The sequence below is a fragment of the Apteryx mantelli genome, chromosome 21 (genome assembly GCF_036417845.1).
Source record: "Apteryx mantelli isolate bAptMan1 chromosome 21, bAptMan1.hap1, whole genome shotgun sequence".
NCBI lineage: Eukaryota > Metazoa > Chordata > Aves > Apterygiformes > Apterygidae > Apteryx > Apteryx mantelli.
This window is the reverse complement of record NC_089998.1, coordinates 12,885,051-12,912,382: the sequence shown is the minus strand read 5'-3', so window position 1 is coordinate 12,912,382 and position 27,332 is coordinate 12,885,051. Positions and strand designations below refer to the sequence as shown.

General features: G+C 51.7%; 2 protein-coding genes across 2 annotated transcripts; one reads left to right on the top strand and one right to left on the bottom strand.

Annotated features, from left to right (window-relative positions):
- Positions 1–6,885: 6,885 nt before the first annotated feature.
- Positions 6,886–14,100, top strand: LOC106494269 (ectonucleoside triphosphate diphosphohydrolase 8-like). The gene is made up of 10 exons (XM_013954504.2): positions 6,886–7,124; positions 7,631–7,768; positions 8,477–8,594; positions 9,416–9,566; positions 10,148–10,307; positions 10,857–11,087; positions 12,100–12,363; positions 12,761–12,871; positions 13,181–13,318; positions 13,715–14,100. Exons 2-10 carry the CDS (start codon positions 7,643–7,645, stop codon positions 13,922–13,924), a joined length of 1,509 nt encoding a protein of 502 aa, XP_013809958.2. The 5' UTR covers positions 6,886–7,124; positions 7,631–7,642; the 3' UTR covers positions 13,925–14,100.
- A 2,722-nt stretch (positions 14,101–16,822) lies between these two features.
- On the bottom strand, positions 16,823–25,830 carry LOC106494220 (ectonucleoside triphosphate diphosphohydrolase 8-like). The gene is made up of 9 exons (XM_013954446.2): positions 25,705–25,830; positions 24,341–24,458; positions 23,052–23,202; positions 21,759–21,918; positions 20,370–20,603; positions 19,022–19,294; positions 18,184–18,294; positions 17,359–17,496; positions 16,823–17,005 (listed from the first exon to the last, which is right to left on the bottom strand). The coding sequence occupies exons 1-9, from the start codon at positions 25,828–25,830 to the stop codon at positions 16,823–16,825; spliced, it is 1,494 nt and encodes a 497-aa protein (XP_013809900.1).
- Positions 25,831–27,332: the final 1,502 nt, after the last annotated feature.

The window sequence follows — 27,332 nt, the reverse complement described above, 5'->3', positions numbered from 1 at the left end:
GATGACTGGCCTAGCAAAGTGTGTCTGTGAAACCGCTGAAGCAGCTAACTTTTTAAATATGCTCAGAAATAAACAATAAATGTCTCAGGACGCAAACCCTCCTGAGTCCGTGCCATTCATCCGCCACAAATGGCGCCCAACGTGGGGCGAGAATCGCGGTAAACAGAGCGACCAGTGGTGGAGCCCAGCCGAATGTATTAGAGAGCAGCGGGACTTGGGACTAGAGAGCTGCGCAGCGGACCAGAGAGCTGCAGTCCGGACGCGGACAACTTAGACACCGATTTTAAGGTGAGTGGCTGGGAACGCGGGAATGGAAAATGGGATCGCAGATATCTACAGAGGAACAGGCGATCATGCGTATTTTAGTTAAGATATTGAACAAAAGGGGAAGGTTATCCCTAGAACAGAAACAAAGTCTCGACGTATTGAAACGGCTTCTGGACAGACAGAATTGGGTCCTTTCAGACAGCAAACTATTCACATTTTTGGACTGGATTACGAGAAATGTACCTGACTTCTCTGTAAATGGGATATTTCAACTTGATGAATGTGTGAAAATAGGTCAAAGATTACATGAAGAAGTAGGGACTGGAGATGTTGCAGTTTGGAAGCATCTGGCTACATGGGGGACGATTATGAGTACTCTTAAAGCCACGCAAAAAAGTTTGCCTCCTGCCCCCCCGCCTCTGATATGTCTTTACCCTCAGCACCTTCCCTTGAGGAGCCATCCCCGGTAGTCGCAGCATCCCCCCACGACCTGGATCCTGCCCAATTGATCCCTGAATCGGGAACGGGGAAGGCGAGAGGGGTATTTGCAAACTGACCCCACCCTCCGAAACTGATGGTCGTGATGAAGGTGGTGATTCCTTTGATCCGGGATTTGTGGACCCCCTTGCTGGCGAGCGGGAGCTACGGGCAGGAAAAGGGAAAGATAAATGGGTCAAGTGCCGTCAGGAAGCCTTACTAGCAGGGGACTTCCAAGCTATTACTGCATTCCCTGTCATCTATAAACCAGGGGAACATCCGGCTTATCAGAGTTTTAATTATGAGATAGTCAAGGAACTGCGGAAATTGGTAAAAGAAAGCTGAGTTCAATCTACTCATACTATCACATTCCCAGAAGCGCTTTCTACTACGTATGTGATGACTGGAAAGTGTTAATGAAAACGGTTTTGACTAACACTCAGTATGCTGTGTGGCTTTCGGACTTTTGAGACAAATGTACCGTACAGGCGGTTGATAACCTGAATAACGGACGAGGAGTAGGCTATAACCAATTGGCTGGAGAGGGGCTGCATGCGGATCCGGCAACTCAGACGGAATATAATAGAGAAACATATGAGAGGATTGCAAAGTTCGTTTTACAAGCCTTGTGCGGACTGACAGGTGCAAACACCGAGTCAAGTTTGTCCTTTGCGAAAGTATTGCAGGGACCTACAGAACCGTACCCTGCGTTTGTTGATCGGTTATATGCAGCAACTGAGCGGCAGATTGAGAATGAGGAGGCTCGGGCACTGTTGCTGAGGCAGCTTGCTTTTGAGAATGCAAATGCTGACTGTGCGAGAGCCTTGCAGGCGATTAAGAACCGAGCAGCTTGCACTATTGCAGAGATGGTGCGGGCTTGTCAAAACGTAGGCTCTGTACACCACAGCACCGAATCCCTTGCCGCTGCACTGGCGGCTCAGATGTACGAGCAAGGGGGGACAAAAAAGAAAAAAGGATGTTCCCCTTGTGGGGCAGCACCGCGCTGGGGGGGGAGGGGGCGCGACACGGCGGTCGCCCCTCAGCACCAGCACCAGCACCGAGCCGCCGCCCGGCCTCCCCGCCTCCCCCTCCCACAGTAGCGAGCGAGCGAGATGCCGGCCACCGGGGCTCGGGCTAAGCACGAGCAGATCCTGGTGCTCGATCCACCCACCGACTTCAAATCCAAAGTAATGCTACAACTTTTTGACTATGACCCTCAGAGATAATGGCTCTAATTCTCTTCCTTCACTTCTTGTTGTAATTGCAGCCAGTCCAACTGCAATTAAACGATATTGTCATGCTTAATGACCTACTAAAAATATTAGGAGCCATTAATTGGCTCTGACCAGTGCTAGGACTTTCCATGGAACTGCTACACCCCCTTTTTGAAATGCTCAAAGGGGACACCTCCCTAACCTCCACTCGAACTTTGACACCTGAAGCGAGAAAGGCACTCCAGTTATGTGCCCGCGCTCTGGAGGAACGCCAGAGTTGGCGACATGACTTCTCATTGCCTTTTTATTTAGCTTTGATTGCCAACAGCTTCCAGCCTTTTGCAGTATCATTTTGATGGGATACAAAAAGCACAGATCCCTTGCACATTTTGGAATGGATTTTTCTGTAACATACTCCACCGAAAACCTTATGGACTCTTACAGAAATGTATTCTAAGCTTATCATTAAGGGACGGGAGAGACTGCAAACCATGAATGGCTGTGACCCTGAAGTTATTTATATCCCAGCCGCTATAGACAACTTGAACTGGTTAATTTCAGAAGATTGGGGTTTTCAAGTAGCCCTTGCTGATTTCACTGGACAACTTTCCATTCATTATCCTCAGCGTAAGTTATGGGCAGAGGCCGGCAGCCTACCCCTAGTCACTTGGCACCGCTGTCGCTCTGTCCCGGTTCCTGGTTTAACTGTCTTCACCGATGCTTCGGGCAGATCTAAAAGGGCTGCTATGACGTGGCAGGACCCTGTCACGCAACAATGGAGAACAACAGTACATACACAGGAACACGGGTCGGTACAGGTACTGGAGATGGTGGCTGTCCGTATGGCTTTTGAACTTTGTGCCAAGGAACCTGTAAATGTTGTTACTGATTCCTGTTATGCCGCGGGCCTTGTGCAAAGGTTAGAGGCCTCCTTTCTCCATGAGGTCTCCAATCCATTGCTCTTTGCAGAACTTTATGCTCTTTGGACTCTTATTAATCACAGAAAGTATGACTTTTATGTTTTACATGTACACTCACACACGGACCTGGCCGGACCCATCGCTGAGGGAAATCGACGCGCTGATGCTGCAGCCATGCCAGCGGTGGTACCCAACCTTCTAGAACAAGCCAGACTGTCTCACTCCTTCTTTCATCAAAACGCCCGCTTGCTGAAGAGGCAGTTTCAACTACCCATCCAGCAGGCCAGAGACATTATTTTGTCTTGTTCAGACTGTCAGTAGTTTGCCCCAATGCCTTCGAAGGAGGGGGTGAACCCTAGAGGTTTAAAGGCTAATGAATTATGGCAAACAGATGTTACGTATATTTTAGAATTTGGTCGTCTTAAATATGTACATGTCACAGTCGACACCCATTCTCGGTTTTTGTGGGCCACCGCCCACACTGGTGAAAAGGCTAGGGATGTGACTCGTCATTGGCTTGCCTGCTTTGCGGTCTTGGGGGTGCCAACAACCATCAAAACGGACAACAGCCCAGCCTATTGCTCAGGCCGTGTACGTCAATTCCTCAATGCCTGGGGCATCTCTCATGTAACAGGCATACCCCACTCCCCAACCAGCCAAGCCATTGTTGAGCAGTCACACCGCAGCCTGAAAGACATGCTACAAAAACAAAAAAAAAGGGGGAGACACTGCTCACCCCACAAGAATGACTACACAAAGCGTTATATGTCCTTAATTTTTTGAATTGTGATGAAACAGGTCATAATAACTCCGAACGTCAGCAAGCCACAGACATAAGATCAATACAAAAGCCCCCAGTTTTGGTCAAAGACTTGGTTTCCAGCCAATGGGTGGGACCAATGGAACTGATAACTTGGGGGAGGGGAAGTGCTTCTGTTTCTACAGGAACTCAGTTACGATGGGTGCCGTCGCGACGTGTATGACCTTATGTTGCCTCATCCTTGGAGCAACAAGCATGCCCGTCGGACCAGGCACCTGGAAACATGGCAACATCTGGGTGACTCTTGCGAATGTAACCAATACAGACACCTTGTTTATCAATGATGATGCCATCAGACCCTTTCCACACTTGCTTGACTGGACTTCCTCTTGATATACAGCACATGGGGTCTCTTTACAATGATACTGTGTTAGCAAATTGTAGTGCGCCAGGTACACTTCAGCCCAAACGGTGGTGCGATGCAGAACGGAGACACAGGAATGGAATATTTCCACGTGGTGTAACAATATGCACAATGTACACAATTTTCCTGCCTTGCCACTGCAGCCGCAAGAACTTGACTTATTGGGAATTACACAGGCTGCAGTTTGCTTTTATCTAAATTATACTGCAAGGACACCTACCAAAGAGGGTGACGTTGATGTATCTCCCTCAGGCATTTATGCCAATACATCTGTATGGTGTAATCACACCACCTCAGGTCAAATAACACCTGGACCACAACCCATAGGGTTGGCTGCTAAGATATTCTTAATTTGTGGTCAGAGAGCCTGGAAAGGTGTACCAGGTAAAGCTGTGGGGGGACCATGTATGTTTGGACTTTGACAATGTTTCATCCCAAAAAATTCTTAGTTAATGGAACTGTCCACACTCGAACAAAGCGGTCCACCCACGGCTTTACGTCAGGTTGCGATAGTAACGTAGAATTTTGGAATCCAGCAGAACGTATCTTGAGTAGTATTTTTGCAGGAATAGGGACTGCTCATGCTTTATCACAACTTAACAGATTAGGATGCTGGCTTGCAAAAGAAGCAAATGCTACTACTACTGCTTTAAGCGCCTTATTAACAGACGTAGATTCAATTAGATACGCCACCTTACAAAATCGGGCTGCAATTGACTTTTTGCTATTAGCCCAAGGCCATAGCTGTCAGGACTTTGAGGGAATGTGTTGTATGAACCTGAGTGATCATTCTGAGTCAGTACCTACAAGCATTACAAAATTGAAGGAGTTAACAAAACAACTGCAAGAAGATGATGGTGAAAACTTGTGGGGACTGTTTGATTGGTTGAATATGCTTGCTATAAGGCCTTGGTTAAAACGCATACTGATTCTAGGACTTATTGTAATTTTTATGTTTGTTGCAATACTAATCTGTGTACCATGCTTGTTGAGCTGCGTGCGAAGGATGATTGACCGGAGTATGAAGCAAGTCATGACCCTGCAGATCCATACAGCCTTAGCCCTTCAATTAGTAAAAGAAGGGGGAGATGTGGAGGGTCATGACAGGGTTAAACTGGTGGAAAGTTGCAAGTAGCAAGCAACAGGAGCCTCGGACAAACGTACCCAAGGACACTGGTGCAGCTGGGAATGATACATCCTGAGAAAGTACAGATAAACTAGCAGAAGCCAGTGGGAACCAAGGTTAAGGGCAAGACAGCTTTTCTAAACAAGTAGCAAGGTACAAGGCATGACCGCTACATGCGTGATTGGTGTAATGATTGGCTACCTGTGACATAATCTGCATGATGACTGGCCTAGCAAAGTGTGTCTGTGAAACCGCTGAAGCAGCTAACTTTTTAAATATGCTCAGAAATAAACAATAAATGTCTCAGGACGCAAACCCTCCTGAGTCCGTGCCATTCATCTGCCACACTGCTGGATCTAAATTGTGTGTTTCTTAGGAAAATGGAAAACTGGATTTCCCCACCACACAGATTTGAGATTTGGAAGTCAGAAGGACTCTTAAGATCTATAAGGAACGGGACAAATTTGCATGTTGGGAGCATGAATCTTTGCCATGTTGAGTGGTCCCCTCCTTTCCATCTCTCTCACCAGCCCTCGGGCTCTGCAGTGCCACCATCCCCCTGTGCCCCAGCACCGCAGGGACATCGCACTGGTGAATGACCAGAATTTCGGGACACAGCTCTGCTGGGAAGTCCCAGCCATCTCCCTCCAGCCTCTCCTAGCAAGGAGCCAGCAGAGCATGTTTATGTCCTGGCACCCAGCTCTGCTGCTGCCCAGGGGTGTTCAGCTGGGTCTCAGCCCACCCATGCCCAGCCTCCTCTGAGCAGAGCCATGCTTCCAGCGAGACAACATCCCTGGCACCCTCCACTGCCCACTGCTCACCTGTGCTGCTTCCAGCGTGGGGCGACGCTGCGACTGGGGCTAGACAGCCAGCTTGTGTTGGCGTCAGTGCACACCTGGGAGTGTGGAGCCCTGCTCCTGGGACAAAGGCTGCCCTGGAGTCCCCAGGATATGGACCTCCCCTTGGCCCAGGACCAACAACCTGCCCAGGGAGGCAGCTTGTCCAGGAGGCGGCAGGAAGGCTGAGGCAAGGCTCTTGGTTGGTGAGCCGGTATGGAAATAGCCTCCAGTATTAACCATTTACTTCCTGGTGGGCACAGCAGTCTGTCTTGCCAGGCACTACCTGAGACACCTGTGGCAGGGGATGCTTCTGGGTCCCTGCACTGTCCTGCAGCATGGAAAAGGTTCAGCATGGATGCAGCTCTCCCTGAAGTTCGTGATGAGTCCTGGCTGTCACCACTGCCATCTTGTGGAATGTCAGGCCTGGCAGGCAGGTTGAGACAGGGATGAGGATACGACCTGAGGTCTGGGAGAGGGGCTCCTGTCCCACAGATATCCCTGCCCCACATCTGCTGCATAAACACATTGCATGGGCCAAACCTGTTTACCACGGCACTGCTGCTATCACTGAGCTCTGCTGTCACTTGCACTGCCCCACTGCAGGCAGAGCCAAGCAGACAGAGGGGCCCAGGACTAAAACGGGAGGGCCCTGGCAGGCAGGGACCCATCTCCATGGCCTGGGGACCCATCTCCAGGTACTGATGCAGATGCACATATGTGGGGAGGGCTAAGTCCCTGCCCTGAGCACAGCTACTACAACTGGTATGGAAGAGCGCTGCTCCTCCCGTTGCGCTGAGCCAGTGCAAAGTGCCCGCCCAGGACAAGCAGGCGGGGGGGAACCCGGACATCCGAGTCCGGCTCAGGCTGTGCTTTCACTTTGAGTTCCTCTGGCAGGGCTAGGCTCTGGCAGGGCCCCACAGAGGGAGGGCAGCCACGGCTGCCTCCCTTCGTCCCCCATCTCCTGTCCCTTCCCAGGGCTGCCCCAAGGCCAGGCCTGGGGGGGACTCTGCAGACGGGAGCCCTGGGGTCTGCTCAGCCTTGCCCAGCTCGGTGCACCTACACCCAAGGAGGAAGGAGTGGGGCCCTCCCAGGAACAGGTATGGCAGGGGGTGGCCGAGTTTGCCTGCCACCCCCTTCCCGAGGGCTGGGCATGTGCCAGGCAGAAGGGCAACCTTTGACTCTGCCTTTTCCCGTAGTAGGGAGTTCCTGGTGTGATCACCTTGGGGACTTTTCCCAGCATCCAGTCCTGGACTTGGAGAGAGGGCCAAACCTTCCCAGCTCAGTTTTAGGGGTCCCTAGTGACTGGGCTTCTTTTTCCTGCTTGCAAAGAGGCAGGTTTGTGAGGCTGTTCAGGACTTGGAGGAGGGCAGCAGTTTCCACATTCAGAGTGACCTGGGCTCTGTGCCTCTGACTGTAAAGTCTCCCTAAAGCTCCAGCATGGCACATCCCCCACAAGGCACCACCGCAGCCCTGAGGCACTTTTTTGGCAGTTAGGCAGCTCCTGAGATCACAGGGAAAATAGGGACCCTTGAAGGAGCTGGAGACACTCAGGGAGCAGACAGTTGGGTTGGCACTGGCCTTACATGATCTTTTCTCTTTACAGCTCAGCACAAAAATGTCAAAGTGCCTGCTGAAGGGGGATGTCCGGTACCTTGTGGCCGTGCTGGCACTGCTGGGAATTATCACCTTCTTCCTGATCTTGGCTCCAGTGAAGGACACTTTCCTTCCTCCAGGGACTAAAGTAGGTGCACAGTGGGGCCTGGAAGAGTCCTGGAACAACTGCCAGCCTTTTCCCACCTCTCTCATCCTTGCACCAGCCCTGTCCTCCTCGCTGCTTACAAGCTTTCCAGTAACCAGCCCAGGTTTTTTGGGCTTAACCTAACCAAGGCAGTGCTTGGTAGATCAACCTCCCTCTCCCCCCCCCAAACCAGAGTACCACCTCCTTGCTAAGGAAGAGAAAGAGAAGAGGACAAACGATGTGACCCTTCTCCTGGTACCACTCCACCTTCCACCTCAGGATCCTTCTCTCCCTTCTCAGAAACCCAGAGCATTTGGTGGGTTTCCATTTCTGGGTCCTGTGGCTTTGGGCTGTTCTCTGTTTACGGCTTTTGGAGACTGTTACAAAATAACCCGTTTGTGAGATTTACCAGTCCTGAAGGTCTGTGAGTAGCTCTGGCAGCCTGAGCCATTTAAGATGCAAATATCCCTTGGGTGTGTTTGTGGTGCTCTCCTGCATGTCTTCCCTTTCCGTGTTATAAATCTCTCACTGGCTAAATCACGGGGATCAGAAACGAAGTGGGGCTGTTGATGGGAGGCTGGTAGTGTAATCTTGGGTGTGCTGCTCTCCTCTGCATATGGGAACTGAGAACAGATGCTCTCAGACACCCCCATGGCACTTCAGGCAGCTCTGAGCACTCTGTGACCCCCGTGTCCCTCTGCCTTCCCACAGTACGGCCTGGTGTTCGATGCCGGCTCCACGCACACGGCTCTTTACATCTACCAGTGGCCAGCGGACAAGGAGAATGACACAGGCATCGTCAGCCAAGTGGAGGCCTGCACTGTGCCCGGTCAGTGTGCATGGACGTGTCTGTCCCTCTCCCCCTGCCTCCCAGGTCAGTGTCCCAGGAGACCTGACAGCAGGTTTTGTCAGTGCAGAGCAGGACTTGATGGGATAGGCACCCGGAGAGCCAGTGGGAAGGGGCTTGAGGCAAAGCAAAGCTCCTGGATTTCTGCTGATCCCTCAGGAGGCCTGAGGGTGCTTTGGGCTGCTGCACTGTGTGTCTCCTAAAACACAGTTAGTGAACTGAGACTTTTAGACTACACTGGGCCAGAAAGGGATGTCCTGGGCAGAAGAATAAAAGGAAGCTTTCACAGGTGAGAAGCTGTGGTTTAGGGAGCCCTAGGGCAAAGGGGAGGGATCAAGGCTGCCCAGAGGTGGCTAAGAAATTAGCCCTCAGCACAGTTTCTGGAAGTAGCCCAATCTTGCGGCTTGTGGTAATGTATGATCTTGCGGCCTCGGATGTTAGACATGATGAGTTTGGGCCTTCTCTCATGCAGCTGCTTCTTTGGCTCTTCTTCCCATAACACCTCTTTACAGTTTCTCTCATAACTTAATCTTCCTGATTCCGCAAGGCATCCTAAAACACCTGCAGAAGCCCCTAAATGTTGATGTGTCTCTGCTAGTAGTTTGTATGCAGTTTCTAATTGCTCTTTGGGTCAGCAGCTGTCTTTTTGGTGTGTGTTTGAACAGCACCAAACACAGCAGAGTTCTGGGCTGTGATTGGGGATTGTAGATATCGCCAAGAAGGTCCAGAGAGCTCTTTGGGCCTGAGAAATGGACTGGAAAGGTCTCTCTAAGTTCCCTCCCTCATGGGAGGTCATGTTTCAGGACCTGGCATCTCCAGCTACGCAGATAACCCCGCTCTGGCTGGAGCCAGCCTGAAGCCCTGCCTAGACAAGGCCATGATGATCGTCCCAGCAAAGCTGCAGCGGGAGACTCCCACCTACCTCGGGGCTACAGCGGGCATGCGGCTGCTGAGGTACCTGGCATTGCCCCACGAGCCTGGGCACCTCTGCAGGCCCTTCCCTACCACACGCTTTTGGTGACCATCACAGCCGACGTAGGGGGCTGGGGCTGGTGTGCTGGTGTGCAGGGGCTGCTGCCCCATCGGGGGGGGCCATGCCATGGTGGTGGGCAGAGCATCTGTTTCTGCAGTCAGGCCATGGTGGCAGGCAGAGCATCCATTTCTACAGTCCGCCCACAGTTTCCAACAGAGCTGGCTTGGCATGCCCTCAGGGAAGCCCCACAGGCTGGCAGTGGTCCAAGAGAAGGAGGAGAGGAACCTTCTGGGCTAGACCGGGCACACATGCTCGCACAAAGCCAGCAGGTAGCGATTTTAGGAAGACTCCCAATCCACCAGCTTTGTGACCCTGATTTGGTGGCTTGAGGGCAGAGCCAGCCCTCGGGCAGGGAAGTGGACGGGTGGAAGGGGCAGAACCTCTCTCTGGTCAGTCCCACTCCTCTGCAGAAGACACCAGCCCTTTCCTGCGAGCACTGCTCTGAACACATGCCGGCAACTGCCTCGTCCACCACATGGCATCTCTCTCCTTCCCTCGGCAGGGAGCAGAACAGCACAAAAGCTGACCAGGTCTTTGCCGAGGTCGCCAAGGCCATTCGCCAGTACCCTGTGGACTTCCGTGGAGCTCAGATCCTCACAGGGAACGAGGAGGGCTCCTTTGGCTGGATCACTGTCAACTACCTGCTGGAGACACTCATCAAGGTTCGGGCCTGGGGGAAGCAGAGTACCCATGCCCATCTCAGCTAGAGCCAGATTTCTGTAGAGCCAGAGGGGAGAAACATGTCGTTTTAAGGCACTAGTCTCCCAAACAAATGCAGCCTGCTGTGAACTGCACCTTTGGCTCCACTGGTGTCGTTAACAGGGCCAAGGGCAGGAGGGTCTTTGTGTCCCGCTCAGCCTGGCCCTGCCCTCACCACTTGACTCTGAGGTGATTTTGGTAACAAAGGGGCGCAGCAATGTCAGACCGCACCAGATCCTGCAAACGGAGCAAAGAAAGGGGCTTCTCCAATACCCTTTGCCTCCCTTAAGGTCGCTGGATCCAAGCCGACGTGCAGCAGCGAAGGGGCCAGATCTCAGTGCTACACTGAGGCCTGTGTGGGTGTGGGAGGACATGGGCTGCAAGGGGTGAAGCAGGGATCTGGACCATGGAAGGTTTCTCGGGGGCTTCCAAACCCACAAAGCCCTGACTGAAAGGACAGGGACGGCGATTTTCTGCATTTCAGACTAACACGTGCTCTCTTGTGGGGCTAGTTTTCCTTTGCAGAGAAATGGGAACGTCCACAGGCCACGGAGGTGCTGGGAGCTCTGGACCTTGGAGGTGCCTCCACACAAATAACCTTCCAGCCTGGAGGTACCATCGAGGACAAAAACACCTCCGTCCTCTTCAGGCTATACGGCACCAACTACTCGCTCTACACCCACAGCTATCTCTGCTACGGGCAGACGCAGGCCTTGAAGAGGCTGCTGGCGGCTCTCCGTGAGGTACTAGAGATGTGGCCAGCCCCTACTGACTTCCTCAGGCATTGGTTACAAGGATCTGCTCAACCACTTCCCATGTTCGTGAAGAATGCCTTCCAGAAATGGTAGACGTGCCTGCCTGTGGAGAAAGGGTTACGGAATTTAGAAGTTGTCATGAATTCAAAAGCCTAGCTCAGATGTTCTCTCATGAACTCAAAAATGCTCTCCCTTGGGTAGAAGGACACAGTTCTCTGCCAGCGCTCCCTTCTCCCCAGAATTTGTTTTTGTGAGGACATTTTTCATCACAAAACCAAATTGTTTCCTGAGCCCAGCGGTAGCCTCTGGTTCTTCCCTATCCCCACAGACACGGGCATGAAGTGTTCCCTGGCAGGGGTGGTTTCCAGGGTACCAGCTCCACTGAAACTAGAGTGGTCTCAAAAGCCACCAAGTCCTCCGCTGCACAAGAGGTGACTTGTTTGCTCCTGGTAAAACATAGGGGAGGAAAGGCCACACTGTGCTAAATGGCTTGCTTTGCTCCCCGTGCTCCCTGGCGTTTTGTAGTGTATCTCCTCTTCCCGAGCCTGTGCTCTTGCTGGCCAGTCCTTGGAGGTCACACTGACCTGACAGCCCTACGCAACATCCAGGGAGGAGAGGTCAGGGAATCCAGGCACCTGATTTGGCAGTGCCTGGCTAGGACTATCTAGTCTCCAATGATTGCACCCCTAAATAAGCGAGGAGGTGTGGCAGGGGGCTGAGCCCCTGCACAGCTCAGTGCAGAGATGATAGGGAGTCCTCAGTGGAGATGGGCCAACAGCAGCACTCCCTGAAGCTGGGATGCTACAGCAGGGGAGAAAGGGAGAACTCTCCTGCTGTGGGCAGGTTAAAGTCCTGCAAAGGATGAATCCCGCTACCCCCCACATCCTCCTGGGCTCCAGATCTTGCTTTTTGGCAGGGTCTAAGCACAGGATGGGCTGTGGAGGAAGCGTCTGGCTGCCATCCCAAGCCAAGCACTGCTAACAGCTCCCGCTCTCTCTAGGGCAGCTCTTCTCCCCTGCGGATATTGCACCCCTGCTACCCTAAGGGATACCAGGAGAACACCACCACAACAGCCCTCTACGACAGTCCCTGTGTCCCCACGCCGAGCACACCCAGCACTGCAGAGGCCCTCACGGTGACAGGGACAGGAGACCCAGTGGCGTGCAGGGCCGCCATCCAGAAACTCTTCAACTTCACCTGTGGAGCCCACAGGACGTGTGGGTTCAACGGCATTTATCAGCCCCCTGTGCGGGGGCAGTTCTTTGTAAGGAGGCCTCCATCCATGCGGTTGTGGTATGGTTGTGGGTTTCTGGGGGAGCAGAGGCTGGCAAAGGCCCAGGGGAAACTGTTGTACAAGAAAAATCTGGATAGTGTCAGTGACAATTAACTCCTTGAGAGCTGGGATGTGCTCAATGCATGGGTGCTCACCAGTGTGCCAAACAGACCCTGACCTCCAAGGTGCTCTGTTCTCACTGCATCTCTCACTGGTTCAGCATTGGGAGCAGTCACCAGGGCTGATTAGCAGGCATTACCATACGGTGCTGATCAGGGAGGTGGCCTGCCTTAGGGACCCCTGCAAAGGAGATGGAATGAGGTGGGAGCGGGTAGCAGGGGCCTAGGTGCTTTGCTAATCTACTACCTTTACTCTTAAACACCCACAGGCTTTTTCTGGGCTTTATTATGACCTACACTTTCTGAACCTGACCCGTGGGCAGTCCTTGAGCTCAATCAATGCCACCATCTGGGATTTCTGTGCCAGAGACTGGGAGAAGGTAAAATCCTGCCTAGGATCTGCCTGCGTTTCATGCACCCTGGGGACAGAGAGCTTTCAGGGCCTGTCTGCAGCCCGTCTTCCACTGTGCGCATGGACAGCTGGAGGGACCTGGAAGGAGCACAGAGATCTCTGTGCAGGGAGACAGATGGGAGAGCAATCTGCAGCCTCCCATGTTGTCCTTTATCCCCAAACTCAGGGGCTCCCAGGTCTTTGCTCCTGGTTGCTCTGCAGAGCCCTTCCCCACGGTGTGGGTGTACCGAGCACTGCTCCACCCTGGCAGCCTCTTCTTGCTCTTCTATGTCTGCAGGTGCAGAAGGAGTTCCCTGATGTGGACAAGACCTATCTCCGTAATTACTGTGCAGCCAGCTCCTACGTCCTCACTCTCCTGCTGCAAGGTTACAAATTCAATGACAAGACATGGCCCAACATCCACTTCATCCAAAAGGTAGGAAAGCTCCTAGCTGCAGCTGGCTTTCATGCTTTGTGCCATTAAATGGGTTGCATCCACCCTCTGCCTCCTGGGTGAGGGAGCAGGAGATAACAAGGTGGCACAGTCCCCTGTCCCTGCCCTTCTGGCAGGGCAGTGAGAAGCACAGACTGAGCAGCTCTTGAGCTATGTTCACAGGCACCTGCTGGGGCATCTGTAGTTGCAAATTCCAGTCTGGAATATATTCTCCCACAGCTTGTCTTGCTAATCGAATATTTGCAGTCCAAGGTGTGTGCAGGCCCTGTGGCTGTGGAGCAGGCTCTTGAGGTGCCATGGCAAAGGTCTTCTCTAGCTCTCCAGCTTGCCTGGTACTTTGCAGCCCTTCATGTTCCTCTTCTTTCTTCATCTGCCCAGGTCGCTAACACAGATGTGGGTTGGACTCTGGGCTACATGCTCAATCTCACCAACATGATTCCCTTGGAGACTTCCCAGCGAGGCATAGAGCTCCAAAGGAGCAACTGGACAGCAGCCACAATCACATTGCTCATCATGCTGTTCCTCTGCTTCTGGCTGTTCATGGCCACATGTCACCAGAGGAAGTTAGCCAGTTATGAGACTTTCTAGTAATGCTGGCCCCAGAAGCTGTCGAAGCTCCTTGATCCTGCTGCCACACATGTGTGAGGAGCTGCAGACTGGGGGAATCACATGCATGTCCAGGAGCTATGAACTTGCAATGTAGGGTACCAGCACCCTGGCCTGGTGATCTGGAACTGGCACAGACCTTATAAAATCTCTCTGTAACTGTGTGCTGTGTTGTTTTCCTTTCCCCTTCCTGCTGGTTAGAGATGCTGTCGAAAAGATAACACAGCTCTGTGGGGCAGGGACTCAGCACTGAGGATGTGGGGACAGCAGTGACATGGGGCAGCTGGAGATGATGCACACTGCGGGTTAAGGAAGAGAAAAGCAGCATCTGGCAGCAAAGAGATCCTTCTAGGACTGCTTATTGCCTGCAGCAGATACCCCATGTGAGGCAGACTTAAAAAGGTCCTGTCCCGTTCCGTCTGGGGACAAGGACCTGCATCTCCTGCTGTCAGTGCCAGCAAACAGAGCAGACCCAAGCTGGCCTGCTAGGTGGGACTAGGGGCTCTACCCAGGATGGGAAGCTCTGTGAGGTGGGGAGATTGCTTCAGCACCCTGTTTTCCTGTACAAGGTTCCTCTCTCATCTGGCTGTGCCATGTGTCTGTGCCTGGCAGACATCCCACCATCCCTTTCCAGCACGCAAGGGGATTTGGGAAATCTGCTGGGAGCTGTAAGTGGGCAGTTCCTGGGGTTCCCCTTGCAGTTTTGGAGTGTCCCACTGGCAAGTGGTGGATGGGTGAGAGCTCCAGGCCCAGGACAGAGGCTGCAGGTACCTGTCCTTGCTGTGGTTCTCACACATCTGCCCTGGGCAGCCCAGGATCTGTCAGTTCTGAAGGTCCTAGTTTAAGGGCTTCATTTCCATGCACACTTAAAAAAATGGGCTCTGAAGCAAGGGAGGCAGCTGAAAGGAGGCCTGCTCCTGCAGTCCTCATGCATCCTTTCTACCTTTTACTGGCTCATGGGTAAATGCCCTGATCCCTAGATTGAACCTGTGCCACTAGGTCAGAGTGTGTGTCTGTGAGCATCTCTGTGCAGGGGCAGAGATCGTTCTGCCCACGCCAAGGCACAAGACTTCCCTGCCAGCTGCAGAACCAGCAGCCAACCCACAGCATCACCACTGCTGCCTCAAAGCCCTGCAGCTCTGCATGCACATCAGGCCCCACCACCACATTTCACACACACCCTGCAGGAAATAGAGATTCTCACTCACATTTCCCTCTCATTCTGCCCTGTCTACTTACCCATCACCTCTGGCACTGGGACTCATGCAGGGATTGACTGTGCCCAGGACAGCAGGAGGCCAGGAGCTGCTGCGCTGTTGATGGAGTGGCTAGGGTGAGGTGAGGACACCCTGGCTCTCAGAAGAAAAAGGTTCTTGTCCTCCTGCCCTGATGGCTCCCTTCAGAGGTTTGACAAAAGTTGTGAGGTCTCCAGGGGTGAAGGCAGTGCCCAGTTTGTGCCCTTTGCTTCTTACTCCCAGTGGGAAGGAGCCTTTGGCAGCACCAGGTCCTGCTCCAGCACTCTGGTCAGGCTCATCATCTCTAGCTGGATGGTTTCTGGACTGGCTTGCTCAGACCTCACACCAGTGTCTCTGTGCAGTGCTGTGCTGTACCCTCAGACACCTCTTCCCTTCCAGTGCACCATCATTAATATAGGGTTTTCTCTCAAACCTCTGTTTCCCATAGCACTGAGCAAAGTTTAAGAGGGGCTGGATTTTGCAGATCAGCTACCCACGGCCAAGGTGCTTATTCTGTCCCCCTCTCCTCAGGTCTGCACCATCATTACCAGCCCTTACCTGGGACAAACAAGCATTAAAATCCTTTTGATTCAAGAGCAAAATAACAAGAATTTCTCTCTTTGGTGCCTTTTTAAATGTTTATTTGGATAATAGAAAAGCTGAGAGGTGCCTACCTTTCTGCAGAGGCAGCAAAGGTCAGCTCCTTGCTGCCAGGAGGTGAACATGCTCCTGACAAATAACTAGATGAATCACCCACAGGGCAGCTAATGAATGAGCAGAAGCAAAGGCAAAGGCAAGAAAGCAGTCACAGACTGGAAACTTGTCCAGAATCTGGTTCAGCCCTATGCCCAGCACCAGAGCAGGCCTTGTAGCCTACTGGAGTCTCAGCCGGGCACCCACAGTGCACAGACCTTGTGCTGGTGGGTCAGAGTCTGGTCTTCAGGAAGACGCCCAAGAACAGAAATCCCTTTATCCCATAAGAAAAGGGAGATGAGATAGACACCCTGGGGAAACATGGACCATCCTTCTGATTCTAGATACTCAATTTGACTTTTATCTCCAAAGCCATCAGCTGAGCCCATACGATACACATTTAGGAGAGCCAGCTTGGGTACCCCAGAGCCTGGCATGCCCCCAGGCTGGCAGACTTGGCAGGGACCTTCCTGGCTCTTGGGGACCATGATTAGAGCTGGCATTGCACCAAGCACCCTGTCAGCAGGTGCCTGTAGCTGTGCATTAACAGCCTAACACTTGGGAAGCTCTTCCACAGCCAGGTTGGCTTTCCAGAGCCCCAAACTCCAGCCTGTGGGATGAAGGCCAAATATGTAACAGGCATAATGGCATAAGAAGGCAGATAGGCACTGGCTGGGATTTCTGCAGTGCAAAGGCTGATCCTAGCAGTTCTCAGTGGGAGTGGAGCTCCTTTGGAAATGTCGTGTGGTGCCCAGCTCTATTTTTGGGCACAGTTCAACGGGAGGCCAGCCTTTGTTTCTTCATTGCTGTAGAGGTTAATATGCTCAACATCACTGACCCAAGCTCAAGGGATGGGCTGTCAGTCCTGCTGGCCAATGTGTGTGGGACCCTGGCTAAGTCAGCCCTCCAGCCCCAATGCACTCCTACCAGGCTCTGAGATGCAGCCCAGCTCCTACAGCCACAAGCGCATGAGCAGGGCAACAAGACCCAAGGCAAGAGTGAGCACAATGAAGGCGACAGCTGCAGCCCACAGGGAGGGATCATGACCCTTCACCCACTCCAGAGCCTCCGCTGGGATCATGTTGGTGAGGTTCAGCATGTAGCCCAGGGTCCAGCCGATGTCCATGCTCCCTGCCTGCCCGAGGAGAGAGGGGATACTGAAGGCAGCTCTAGCGCAGAGCTCCCACTGGCATCATTGGTGCCACTGTGTGCTAGGCTGGGCACAGGCACAGCGCATGTCTCAAAGCAGGATGTTTCTATCAGCCTGGCCATGTGACTGAGCTGCACAGCTGGATGTTAGCTGGGCATTGTGCTGGTGGACAGCTGTGTCCGAGTGCATTGCCATGCTGGGATGTGAAGCCAGCAGGACTTTTCTGACCGGTGCTGCTCATGGCTTTCACAACAATGCCTACACCCCAACGTAGGCAGCTGGCTCTTTTTTCCCAGTGCTGCCTCTATTCCTGCCTGCAGGCTGAGTTTGCTGCTTACCTTCATCTGGAAGATGATGCTGTTCCAGCTAGTCTCATTGAACTTGTAGGCATCAAGGAGGAGTGTGAGGATGTAGTTGGCATTGGCGCAATAGCTACGCAGTCGCTCAGGCTTTTCTTTAGGGTAGCTAGAAGACAGCTGGGGGGCATGTGGGAGAAGGAAGGGAAGTTATTTCCAGAGAATAGCAATGAGTTGACAGCAGGCAATTTCCATGCAGAGGCAATGCTCTGATGACTGCTGAATGAAGGGTGATGGCTCTGTAACCCCCATCATCCAGAGAAAGACACTTGCTTCTGGACTAGGCAGGTATTTTGGACACACCCAGACAGGGCAGCTCCTCACAGGAGGATTTACTATCCATTTCCACAGGGAAATAGAGACATTTTGGAGCTCCTCCTGCCCCAGGTCCTCCCATCTCAGCCTCCTTGCACAAGGGGCTTCTGCTTTCTGCCCCATGTTTGTCCTACCACATCTGACTCCCCTCCACAGTGGTGCCAGCAGCTGGCTCCTCTCTCACCCTTCTCCAGGGCTCCATCCCCAGCTGCAGCTCCTGTGATAAGGGAGCAACTGTTGTTTTCATCTGCCCTGGCTGCTGCTTTCTCTGTGTTGTTCATGCACACAATGAACAAGGAGGAACCCCAAGAGTAGGCATAAGGTGTCCATGGCTCCCTTACAGGGCTCAGGGATGGCTCTGATGTGTCGGGCACAGCTCAGGAACCAGGGAGCCTTGTCCTGGGGCATCTGCACTCTTCTTCTGCTGCCCCAGGACCCCTTCACTTGTGAAGCTTTCCCATAGCCTCCCATGACCCATCGTGGGAAACATACGTCTTCCCAGCTTCTTGTGCAGAAATTCTGGATGGTCTCCCTGACAGTGGCCAGAGGCTGCCCGTTGGTCAGGTTGAGGAATCTGAAGTTATAGTAAAAGGCTGAGAAGGCCTGAAAGGCAAGAAGTAGAAATGGCATTGAGTAACAGTGGGGAAAAAAGTGCCCTCAGGCAGCTGCCCTGGTCTCCCTTGAGTCAGGAAGGGCTGTCAGCAGGGGCAGCTTTCACCAGGTTTGTCCCACCCTTGCATAATTCCAGTGCATTCTTGTCCATATCCCAGCAAAAATGATCAGCTGAAAGGCATACATGTCTACTGGCTACAGCAGTGTGTTGAGCACGGGCAAGACCTAGTCTGTAGGCTTCTGGCTATGCTGGATTTTGACTGAAAACTTGTTTTTCAAGTAAGCATCTCTTATTAAAATGATTCCTTTTTGAGAGCTGACTGGAAAACCAGACAGCAGAAATTCCTGGTGTGCCCTGGGAGAGTGGCAATTTGAGTGCTTTGTGCCCCAATTCTGCCATGGGAAGATGACATTGTCATGAGATGCCCTGGATGGGCCACATGGCCCAGCATGCAGGGAGACCACAGCCCCAAGGGACATGCACTTTGCAACAGCATTTACTCCTGAGAGGAAGCACCTCTGTGTCTGACAGCAGCACCCTGTCACCTGGGGAAACACACCACGCAGACTGCTGCAAGCAACCCTTGTTTTGCCCCTTGTCCACAGCTCTGCAAAGGCCTGGAAAGGGGGCCTCTTAATGGGACACAAAAGGTCCCCCTGAACAGGACAGTGGTTTCTAAAGACAGCAAGGGAAGTGAAAGGACAGGATTTGCCTTACAAAGAACTGCCCGCTGACAGGGGGCTGGTAGACACCATTAAAGGTGCAGTTCTGGCTCTCGCTGCATGCAGAGAAGTTGAACAGCTTCTTGATGGCAGCCAGGCACCTGCTGGCATTTCCTCTGCCCTCCAGGGTCACGTTTCTGTCAGCCAGAGTTAGATGTAAGTCATTTTGGCTTGTGCAGGGGCTGGTGTGGAAGGAAGACAGCGAGATGGTTTCATTGTAGTTTTTCGGGTAGCAAGGGTGTTCGACTTGTGTGCTGGAGGACGACTCCTGGGAATAGGAAAACCCTCTGATTTGCAGGCTGCAGCCTTGTCCAAATCCCCAGGGAGGATAGGCCCAATAGCAGGGATATGCAGGGATTCACCCAGGGCTTCGCTCCCATGGCCACAGGTGTAGGCATCTCCCATCCCCTTAGCAGGGAATGATCTTCATCCATTTAATCCTGTTCTCTTTGTCTGTCTGCAGTCCCAGCCTGAGCTTAACACTAACGCATATTTTGCTTTGTCTAATTCCTGCCTCTTCCCACTCTTTATCACCCTCCTATGCCACTGAGGCAGATAGATTTCAGGGTCTAGCAAGCCTCTCCCCAAGCCAGTAGGATTGTGGTCTGGGACAGATGAAGCCTTCTCCACCGCAGTTCTAGCTCTGTCTCTAGTTATGGCCCTCTGACATGTCTTATTGGCTGTGCAGCATGAGCAAACCCTTCTGGCTCTCCTGGCTGCTCCCTTTGACAAGGTTCAACTCCATGAAAATGCCATTCCCTTCTGATCTTCCAAAAATTGCCTGAGAAAAGTCTCTGGTTCTCTTTTCTCAGATCCCTACAGTCACAGAATAATTGAGGTTTGAAGGGACCTATTGGGGTCTCTATGCCACCCCTCAGCTGAAAGCATGACCAGGTTGCACAAGGTCCTGCCCAGTCAAGTTTTGAATATCTCCAAGGATGGAGACTCCACAGCCTCTCTGGGCCCTATTCTGATATTTAACCACCATTATTCTGAAAAAGTTTTTCCCTATGTCTGGCCAGAATCTCTCATTTTCCAGCTTGTGCCAGTTGCCTCTTGCTCTGCCACTTTGCACCTCTGAAAAGAGTCTGGCTCTGTCTTTTCTATACCCTCCCATGAAGCATATTCAGACAGCAATAAGAGCTCCCCAAACCTTCTCTTCTGACAGCTTTCCATGCTCCTCTCCAGGTCTGCTTACCCACACTCCAGGGAGTCTCTACCATCTCTCACACCCTGCTGATGCCTCTCTGAAAGAGCATTATATGTTCTTGTTTTACTCTTTAAAAATTTTGTGATTGGTAGCGTAACAGTAGAGTCTGATTACCACCCGGTTTCCCTCTCACCGCAATTAATTCTTTTGCCAGGCGCTTCAGCACCTCATTTTGTCCATAGCAGAGGTAGCTGTGGGTGTAGATGTTGTAGTTATACCCGTAAAGTGTGAACTTGGAGGTTTCATTCCACTTTATAACTGAACCTTTGGGGATAAAGCTGATTTGAGTTGATGCTCCTCCAAGATCCAGTGCCCCAAAAATGCTGGCCACTTCTGGATGGACCCACATGTGTTCTTTGGGGTAGTACTGCCAAGACAAGATAGAACAGGAAGAGGAGTAGGAGACAGACATAATTACTCTACCCAAGCAGAATTCTCCACCCATTTAAGTCAGTTGGGTTTTGTTGCTAAATGCGTTGAGGAGGGGACTCAGCTGGCTCATTCTGTACCTGAGGGCCCACTGCCCTCTGCACACGACCACTCTGGACATTTGCCAGAGCCAGAAAATCCAGAGATGGAAGCAGCTGATGGTCAAGATTTTCCAGTGTGGCAAGGACCCATGTGGGCTAGAGTCACTGGTACCCAGACCAAAGCACTGTTGGGGATCTGACTTGGAAAGGGTGAACGCTCTGCACTTTCTGAAAAGTAGGCCACAGAAACATTAGTCCAAAAGGAAAGCACAGCCAACATCTACAATAAGCCTCTGTTAGCTTGCACAGGAGCCAGATAGTGCCTGCATTTGCTGGGAGCTGTGGCAATACTGGGAGCGCTTTCTGAGGAGGGTGACAGGAAAGAGGTTTGGCTTAAGCTTCCTTCAGAGTGCAACTTTGAACAAAAACTGGGACCCCCAAGCACCATATGGGAGACAGGCCTTCTCAGGGCAGCAAGGCAAAACCCTAAGGGGCAAACTGTTACCATCTGGCTGCAAGGCCGACCTTGCTGTCTCTTTAACCTATTGGGAAGACAGCACTCCCTGGCCAAGCACAGCAACTTCTGTACCCTTTCCAGGACTCTAACTTGCTCACAGTTTGTCCAGGCAAGGACAGGAGAAGGCACAGGCCACATGTTTGGTTTGGTTTTGTAATTCTGAGAGGGCCCTGACACATCAGTAGTGAGTGAAGTAAGAGACCCAGTGCAGAACTGGATTGGATCACAACCAAATAGAATAAAGCAGAAGGGATGTCCTTCAGGGCTGTGCTTGGCTTTTCCAGCCCTGGTCAGTGTTAGCATGGGGCTTTCTTCCCTGTGTCCACATGATATGGAGGTGTGCCCTTAGCTTTTAGTAGCGACACCCTCATTCCTGGTTTCTCCCTCCTCTTTCACAGTCGACAAATCAGAGAACTACTTGCTACTTCTCCTAGATCATTCCTGAATGGCAACGACCCAGACCTTTCCTTCTGTGCTAAGTTAACTTAAGAAGCTAAGAAAGATCAAAAAACCCATATTAGCAACCTTTTCCCACCTTAGTGAAGGAATCTAGTAGGTAGTTGATGGTGATCCAGCCATAAGCTCCCTCCTCTTCCCCTGTGATGATTCGAGCCCCATGGAAATCCACAGGGTACTCTTGCATGGTCCTAGCAATTTCAGCCAGGACTTGGTCTGCAGCTGAGCTGTTCTGTTCCCTAAGAAGGATCCAAAGTTCGGTACACATATTCAGTGAAATCATTACTACAGAGAAAATACAAGGAAACAGTTTGCTTTCTCCCAGACTTTCTTTCACAGACTCTAGCTTTTGGTAATGAGCAGCTTGTGTGAAATGATGTTTCCTGCTATCTAGCTTGTAGAAGCCACTCATGCAGCTTCTGTTGTGTAAATCCCAGCTGTCCTTCCACCTAGACTTGGGATAACAAATTGAGGAACAATATCGATCTCCTCCCTCCATGGCAACTTGATCCCAGTTGCAAAGTGGCTTGCCAGGCCACCCTTCGCTGCCTATCTTCATAGCATTCAAGACCAGAGGAGGTCTTTATTGACCAGCTCATCTGATGTGCTGCATAGCACAGGCCATTGAACATCACCCACTGATTGTACCATCAAAGCCAGAACTGGTAGCTGAACTAGAGTGGGTCTTTTAGGAAGATGTCAGCCTGGTTTCAGACTTCTGAGTGGGGGGAGGTTTCTTGGGGCTGCTGGTATTTGTTCTCTCTCTCTCTGAAGTGAGTAAGCATCAGGCTATGATTTGGTTCCCTTCCCAGGGAAGTGGTCAGATTGTCAGTGCACAGAAATAATGTTAGAAAACTGCAGCCATAAAACCAAGAACCATGAAATTAACATTGACATTTGAAGAGAGCTAATATGAGCTAGTGAAAAGTAAGATCAGGTTACACAACACCCCTTTGCTTTGTACCTCTAACCCACTCCCCTGTCAGCATCCAACCATGTTTACAGAAGGTACATTCCCTGGTGGGAACAACTCCCTTATGTGTAAGGAATAATGAAGAGCAAACAAAGAGCACTGAGAAGTATTTCATGCTTGGAAATGAGCAATGCAACATCCTTCTGTGTTGTGGGGTCACAGAATGCCAAATGTATGTCTCTGGGCAGCCTCTCTGCCCCCAGGGCCAGAAGTTCAGGACAGCTCAGCCACCCATGTGTCCCCACTTTGCTGGCTTTCTCCCAGTCCTCAGTCGCTTGCTCAAGGTAGCACAAGAGTTAGGAACTCCTGACCCCGCACAGGATGCTGCATTAGCCAGGCCACCACTGACTGCTTGCAGCTTGGCCACCTCTCCTTCACCCCAGTGCCCCACAAAAGTACCTCAGTAGCCTCATGCCTGCTGTTGCTCCAAGATAAGCTGGTACCTCCCTCTGTTTTGCAGGGGGAATGACCTTCAGAGCTTTGTCCAGGCACTCTCTTAGGGATTCGCCAGCTTTTGGAGGATTGCTGGCATAGCTTGATATGCCTTGCCCTGGAAGAGAGTCAGGCTGGGACAGGCTGATGGGAATAGCTGGAGACAGGGATGCAGAAGCAAGTGGACTTGGGGGCAGCAAGGCTAGTCATCTCTTAGCAACTGAAGGTCCTTTGCCAGGTCACCTGGGCCTGTGAGACCTGGCTCACCCAGGTCTCCCCTTATGTTCCTTTCCTACAGCATCCCCATGTCTCCCACATTTTCAGCAGGCATCTGCAGCGTCTGGCCCCATGTACCACATGCAGCCTGCTGGCTTGCATCTGTGCACTGGCAGGCTTCATCTGTGGTCCAAGCTGAGGATCTGAGATGTTTTACATTGTGCTTGGGGTCTGGGCTCTGAACTGCCTAGAGTGCCATTTGGACCATGTTTCATCAATGGGATAGTGCAGGCTTGGGCCTCTTGCATCCAGACAGCAAAAGCCAGAGTGGAAATTTGCAAAGTCCCTTCCCTGTCCCACCATAAATCTGACTGTGTGCGACACACAGTGGAGGTGTCAGTCCCATACTGTGACTTTGAGGCCTGGCTCCGTGCTCCAGTGCCTCTTTGGATGACAGCACAGAAGCCAAGCTTGCGACCAAGAGCACCAAGGCAAAACAGAGCCCAAGGAGTTGTTTCCACTTGTTCTTAGAGGCAGAAACAGGCCTGGCTGAAAGCAGAGATAATGGGATACGTCACCTCCAAGCAGTGCATGAACCAAGGCACCAAAAGGAATGGGCAAGAGCTAGTGAAATTCTTGCCCAAGGGTTCCCTCCTGTGTCCTCCAATTACACTTTGTCCCCAACTCTGTGAATGAGATGTTTCCCTCTTGGGACAGTGGTTTCTGCTGCTAGGGATAGTCCCAGGTGGAGAAGTGAAAGTTCACAAGAACTCCAAGACACTTCAGTCCCATCAAGCATTTGGGCACTACATGGTGCTGAGAGCCCACTGACCATGAGTGAAGCTGCTGGGGAGTTAGGGACCACCCTGACTGTAGCCAGGCCCTCCCCACCATGCTGTCAGTGGTAATCTGGGAGTGGGAAGCCACTTGGCCAAGCAATGCCCCAGCTTTGGCAGGCCAAGAAAAGGGAGGCCAGGTCACCCTACCTGCCATACAGACACACAGGACAGCATCAAGCCCACAGCAGGGGGGATACTCACCCTGGACATCACAGGACAAGGTCTGGCTGACCACACCAGTGTTGTTCTCTTTGTCTGAGTCCCACTCGTAGACGAACAGAGAGGTATGGGACGAGCCTGCGTCAAACACGATCCCATACTGGAAGGAAAAATGAAAACATCATGGCTGGCAGGAAGAGCAGCAGGGGTGGTGGGGCTGGACCCCAGCCCTGCCATGACCCTGGTCAGGTTGTTCAAACTGAGATGCCAGAGGATGCCCCAAAGAACAGCACTCTTAATCCATAGATCCTCTTTAAGGTATGGCAATCTACACCATGGCAGAGCAGAGCAGTGACAGGACAGGTCCCTTCAATGTATGGCATCAGCATGGTCATTTCTCATGGCAACTGAGAAACTTTCTCATTCCCTCTGCTGAGGTCTATGCAACAATGCCAACTCACACAAGCACTTTTTTGGTGGTTTATAATGCTCTTGTCTTTATTGGTTAAATATTTTTTGTGTCCATACTGGCTCTACCTCAGGGCCAGCAGCACCCCGATCTCCAGAGCTCTCTGCTTCCCCTATCATTGCACCCAGTTTGGGCAGCAAATGGCAGGGTGACACCAGTCTCGGTCCATGAGGATCCAGCTGTGTGCCTTTTCCCTGAGAAACCTTCCATCTCACTCTGAGATCTCACTGATCCTCTTCCAGCTTGGATGAAGTGGGATACCAAGCCACAGGGGAGGGATGGGGAGGAGCAGTGATGTTTGTTCTGCAATCTGGGCAGGTCAGGACGAGGTTAGTGGGAGCTGGCAGGGACAAAGGCCATGTAGAGGTGTATTGACATGTGGTGCTGTGTGCTGTGGTGCAGAGGCAGCAGGGCAGGGCTTTGCTGTTGCAGCCGTACCCACCTGCCCTAGTGTAATTTCCTTTGAAATTCATTGAGCGCACAGCATTGTGGCTAGCTTTCAGAGGAGGCTCCTATCTGTTGCCTGCACAGTGCCTGGCAAGAGAGGCTCTGACCCTGACTGAATCATTGTCTGCCAGGAATCCACAAGGCTCTCCCTATTGTGATTTTTTCTTACTACTTTTGTTGTCCTAACACTGTGCACAAGCCATGACACTGCTGGGTTAGCCACTCTGCAGGCACAGCAGGGTGATGAAGTCTAAGATGAAGGGCAAGGAGTCAGCCAGAGGTATTGTATTATTCAACCTGGCACATGGTGACCCCAGCTCCTAGGTGCCTGTGCCTTGCTTCTTCTGCTTACATTTTGGGATGGATAGGGAAGACCTACATACCTACTGCAAGGCAGTTCCTACTGAGCCCCACTCATTCCTAACCCCTAAGATGAACTGTTGTCTCAGAGCATCTGTCCCAGATGACTGCTCTCTGCAGTGGTGCTCACCTTGACTGTGGGTGGCAGAGTAACATCTTTAATCTTCACCAGGCTGAGAACAAGGGCAATGATTGAGAACATGGCCAGCGCCCCCAGAACAGCAGAGATGAGGTGCTTCTTGTTAGTGAACATCATGGGAAAGGAGCCTGCAAACTTAAACACAGAAGGAGAAAAGGTTTTGGACATGGCCCGCTGGGAAGAGTGTCGATCAGTTAAAGCTGCAAGGATGCCGTTCCCAAAAGTTCTCTCCAGGTTGACATTAGCCTTAAGGAAGCTGCGTGTATCTCAGAGGTCCTGGTGGATATTCAGGTCTTCCCTTGAGAAGAGCTGCGTTAGGATAAAACAGGGGGATTGGAGAGAAACAGAGGCTGGTCGCCCAGGAGCCTGACACAGCCATGACAAGAACACTACAGACCTCCAGCTCTTACACCAAGCTCTTGCTCGGCTCACTGCTAGCTTGAAGGCTCAGATCAAGGAAGAGCAAAAGAAACACTGTATCAAACAGGGGAGGTTATGGGAAATTGTAGCAAAACTCAATGCAAGATACTGTGGAAGAGGAAGGTGATTTTATTTTATAACAAGTAAATAAGATCATCTCGCTTGCACTCTCAGGCCCACACACTCCCCAGTGCGTAGACATGTGCACCCAGGGGTGAAGCCAGGATTACTTGTGTACAACAGGGAGGACAGGGGAAGCCAGCTCACTAGTCCTCACTGTCGCTCTGGGTTTCCTGACTGGCAGCAACAAACCAAGCTTTTTAGGCAAAATTCTTGAATTTCACAGTTCTTTTGTTTACCTTATCTGGGTATTTATGGCTTCAGCCTTGTTCTGAATCTTTCTGACACCTTATCTTAGGCCAGTTTGTTCCTTTTCCTCATTGGAATGAAATCACAAATATGATGTTCTGCAGCAATTAGTACACACCTTTCCTTTTAACCTTTGCTTCCCCATTTCTTTGATGCTTTCACACACATGCTTGTACACACATTTCTGTCCTTTCTTCACTCTTACCAATCTTGATATTTCCATTACAAATCTCTAACCTTTTTAAGAGGTGAGAGTAACATCTGCAGTATCCAATGTCCTGAAATCACACACAGAGCAGCAGGTGTCTTGATAGAAAGTTTTATTAAAATGAGAAGGAAAATCACATTGGAATAGGAAGGATGGCCTTGCGAGGGGGATTTCAGCAAAGCTTGCTAAGCCAGGGGAGACACAATTTGCTCTCCTGCCAAGAAGGCTAGGACATCTTCATGTGGACAGAAACATGGCCTGGCACTTAGCACCTGGGACTGCAGTCATCCCTTCCACATGTACAACCCACCTTCGAGGTGTTCCTGGGCCTGGTGTAGCCAGGGTCCCCGCAGACACGGGCACTCAGAAACAGCGATGAGCTGGGAGGGAGTGGGGAAGGGCTGCTGATCGCATGACCCCTCAGCAGAGCAAGTCAGCCACCTGCCACCTCCATCCCTTGGCAGGCATTCAAAGCCCGTTTCTGAGCTGGTCCTGACTGCAGTGCCCCATCTCATCCTGCACCCAGCTCTCTCGGCTTGGAGGTGGGAAGGACTCATGGATGTAGGGGACCTGCTCTTTCCAGGTGAGACAGCTGAGCTGTTTCTTACTGATTCTGCTTACA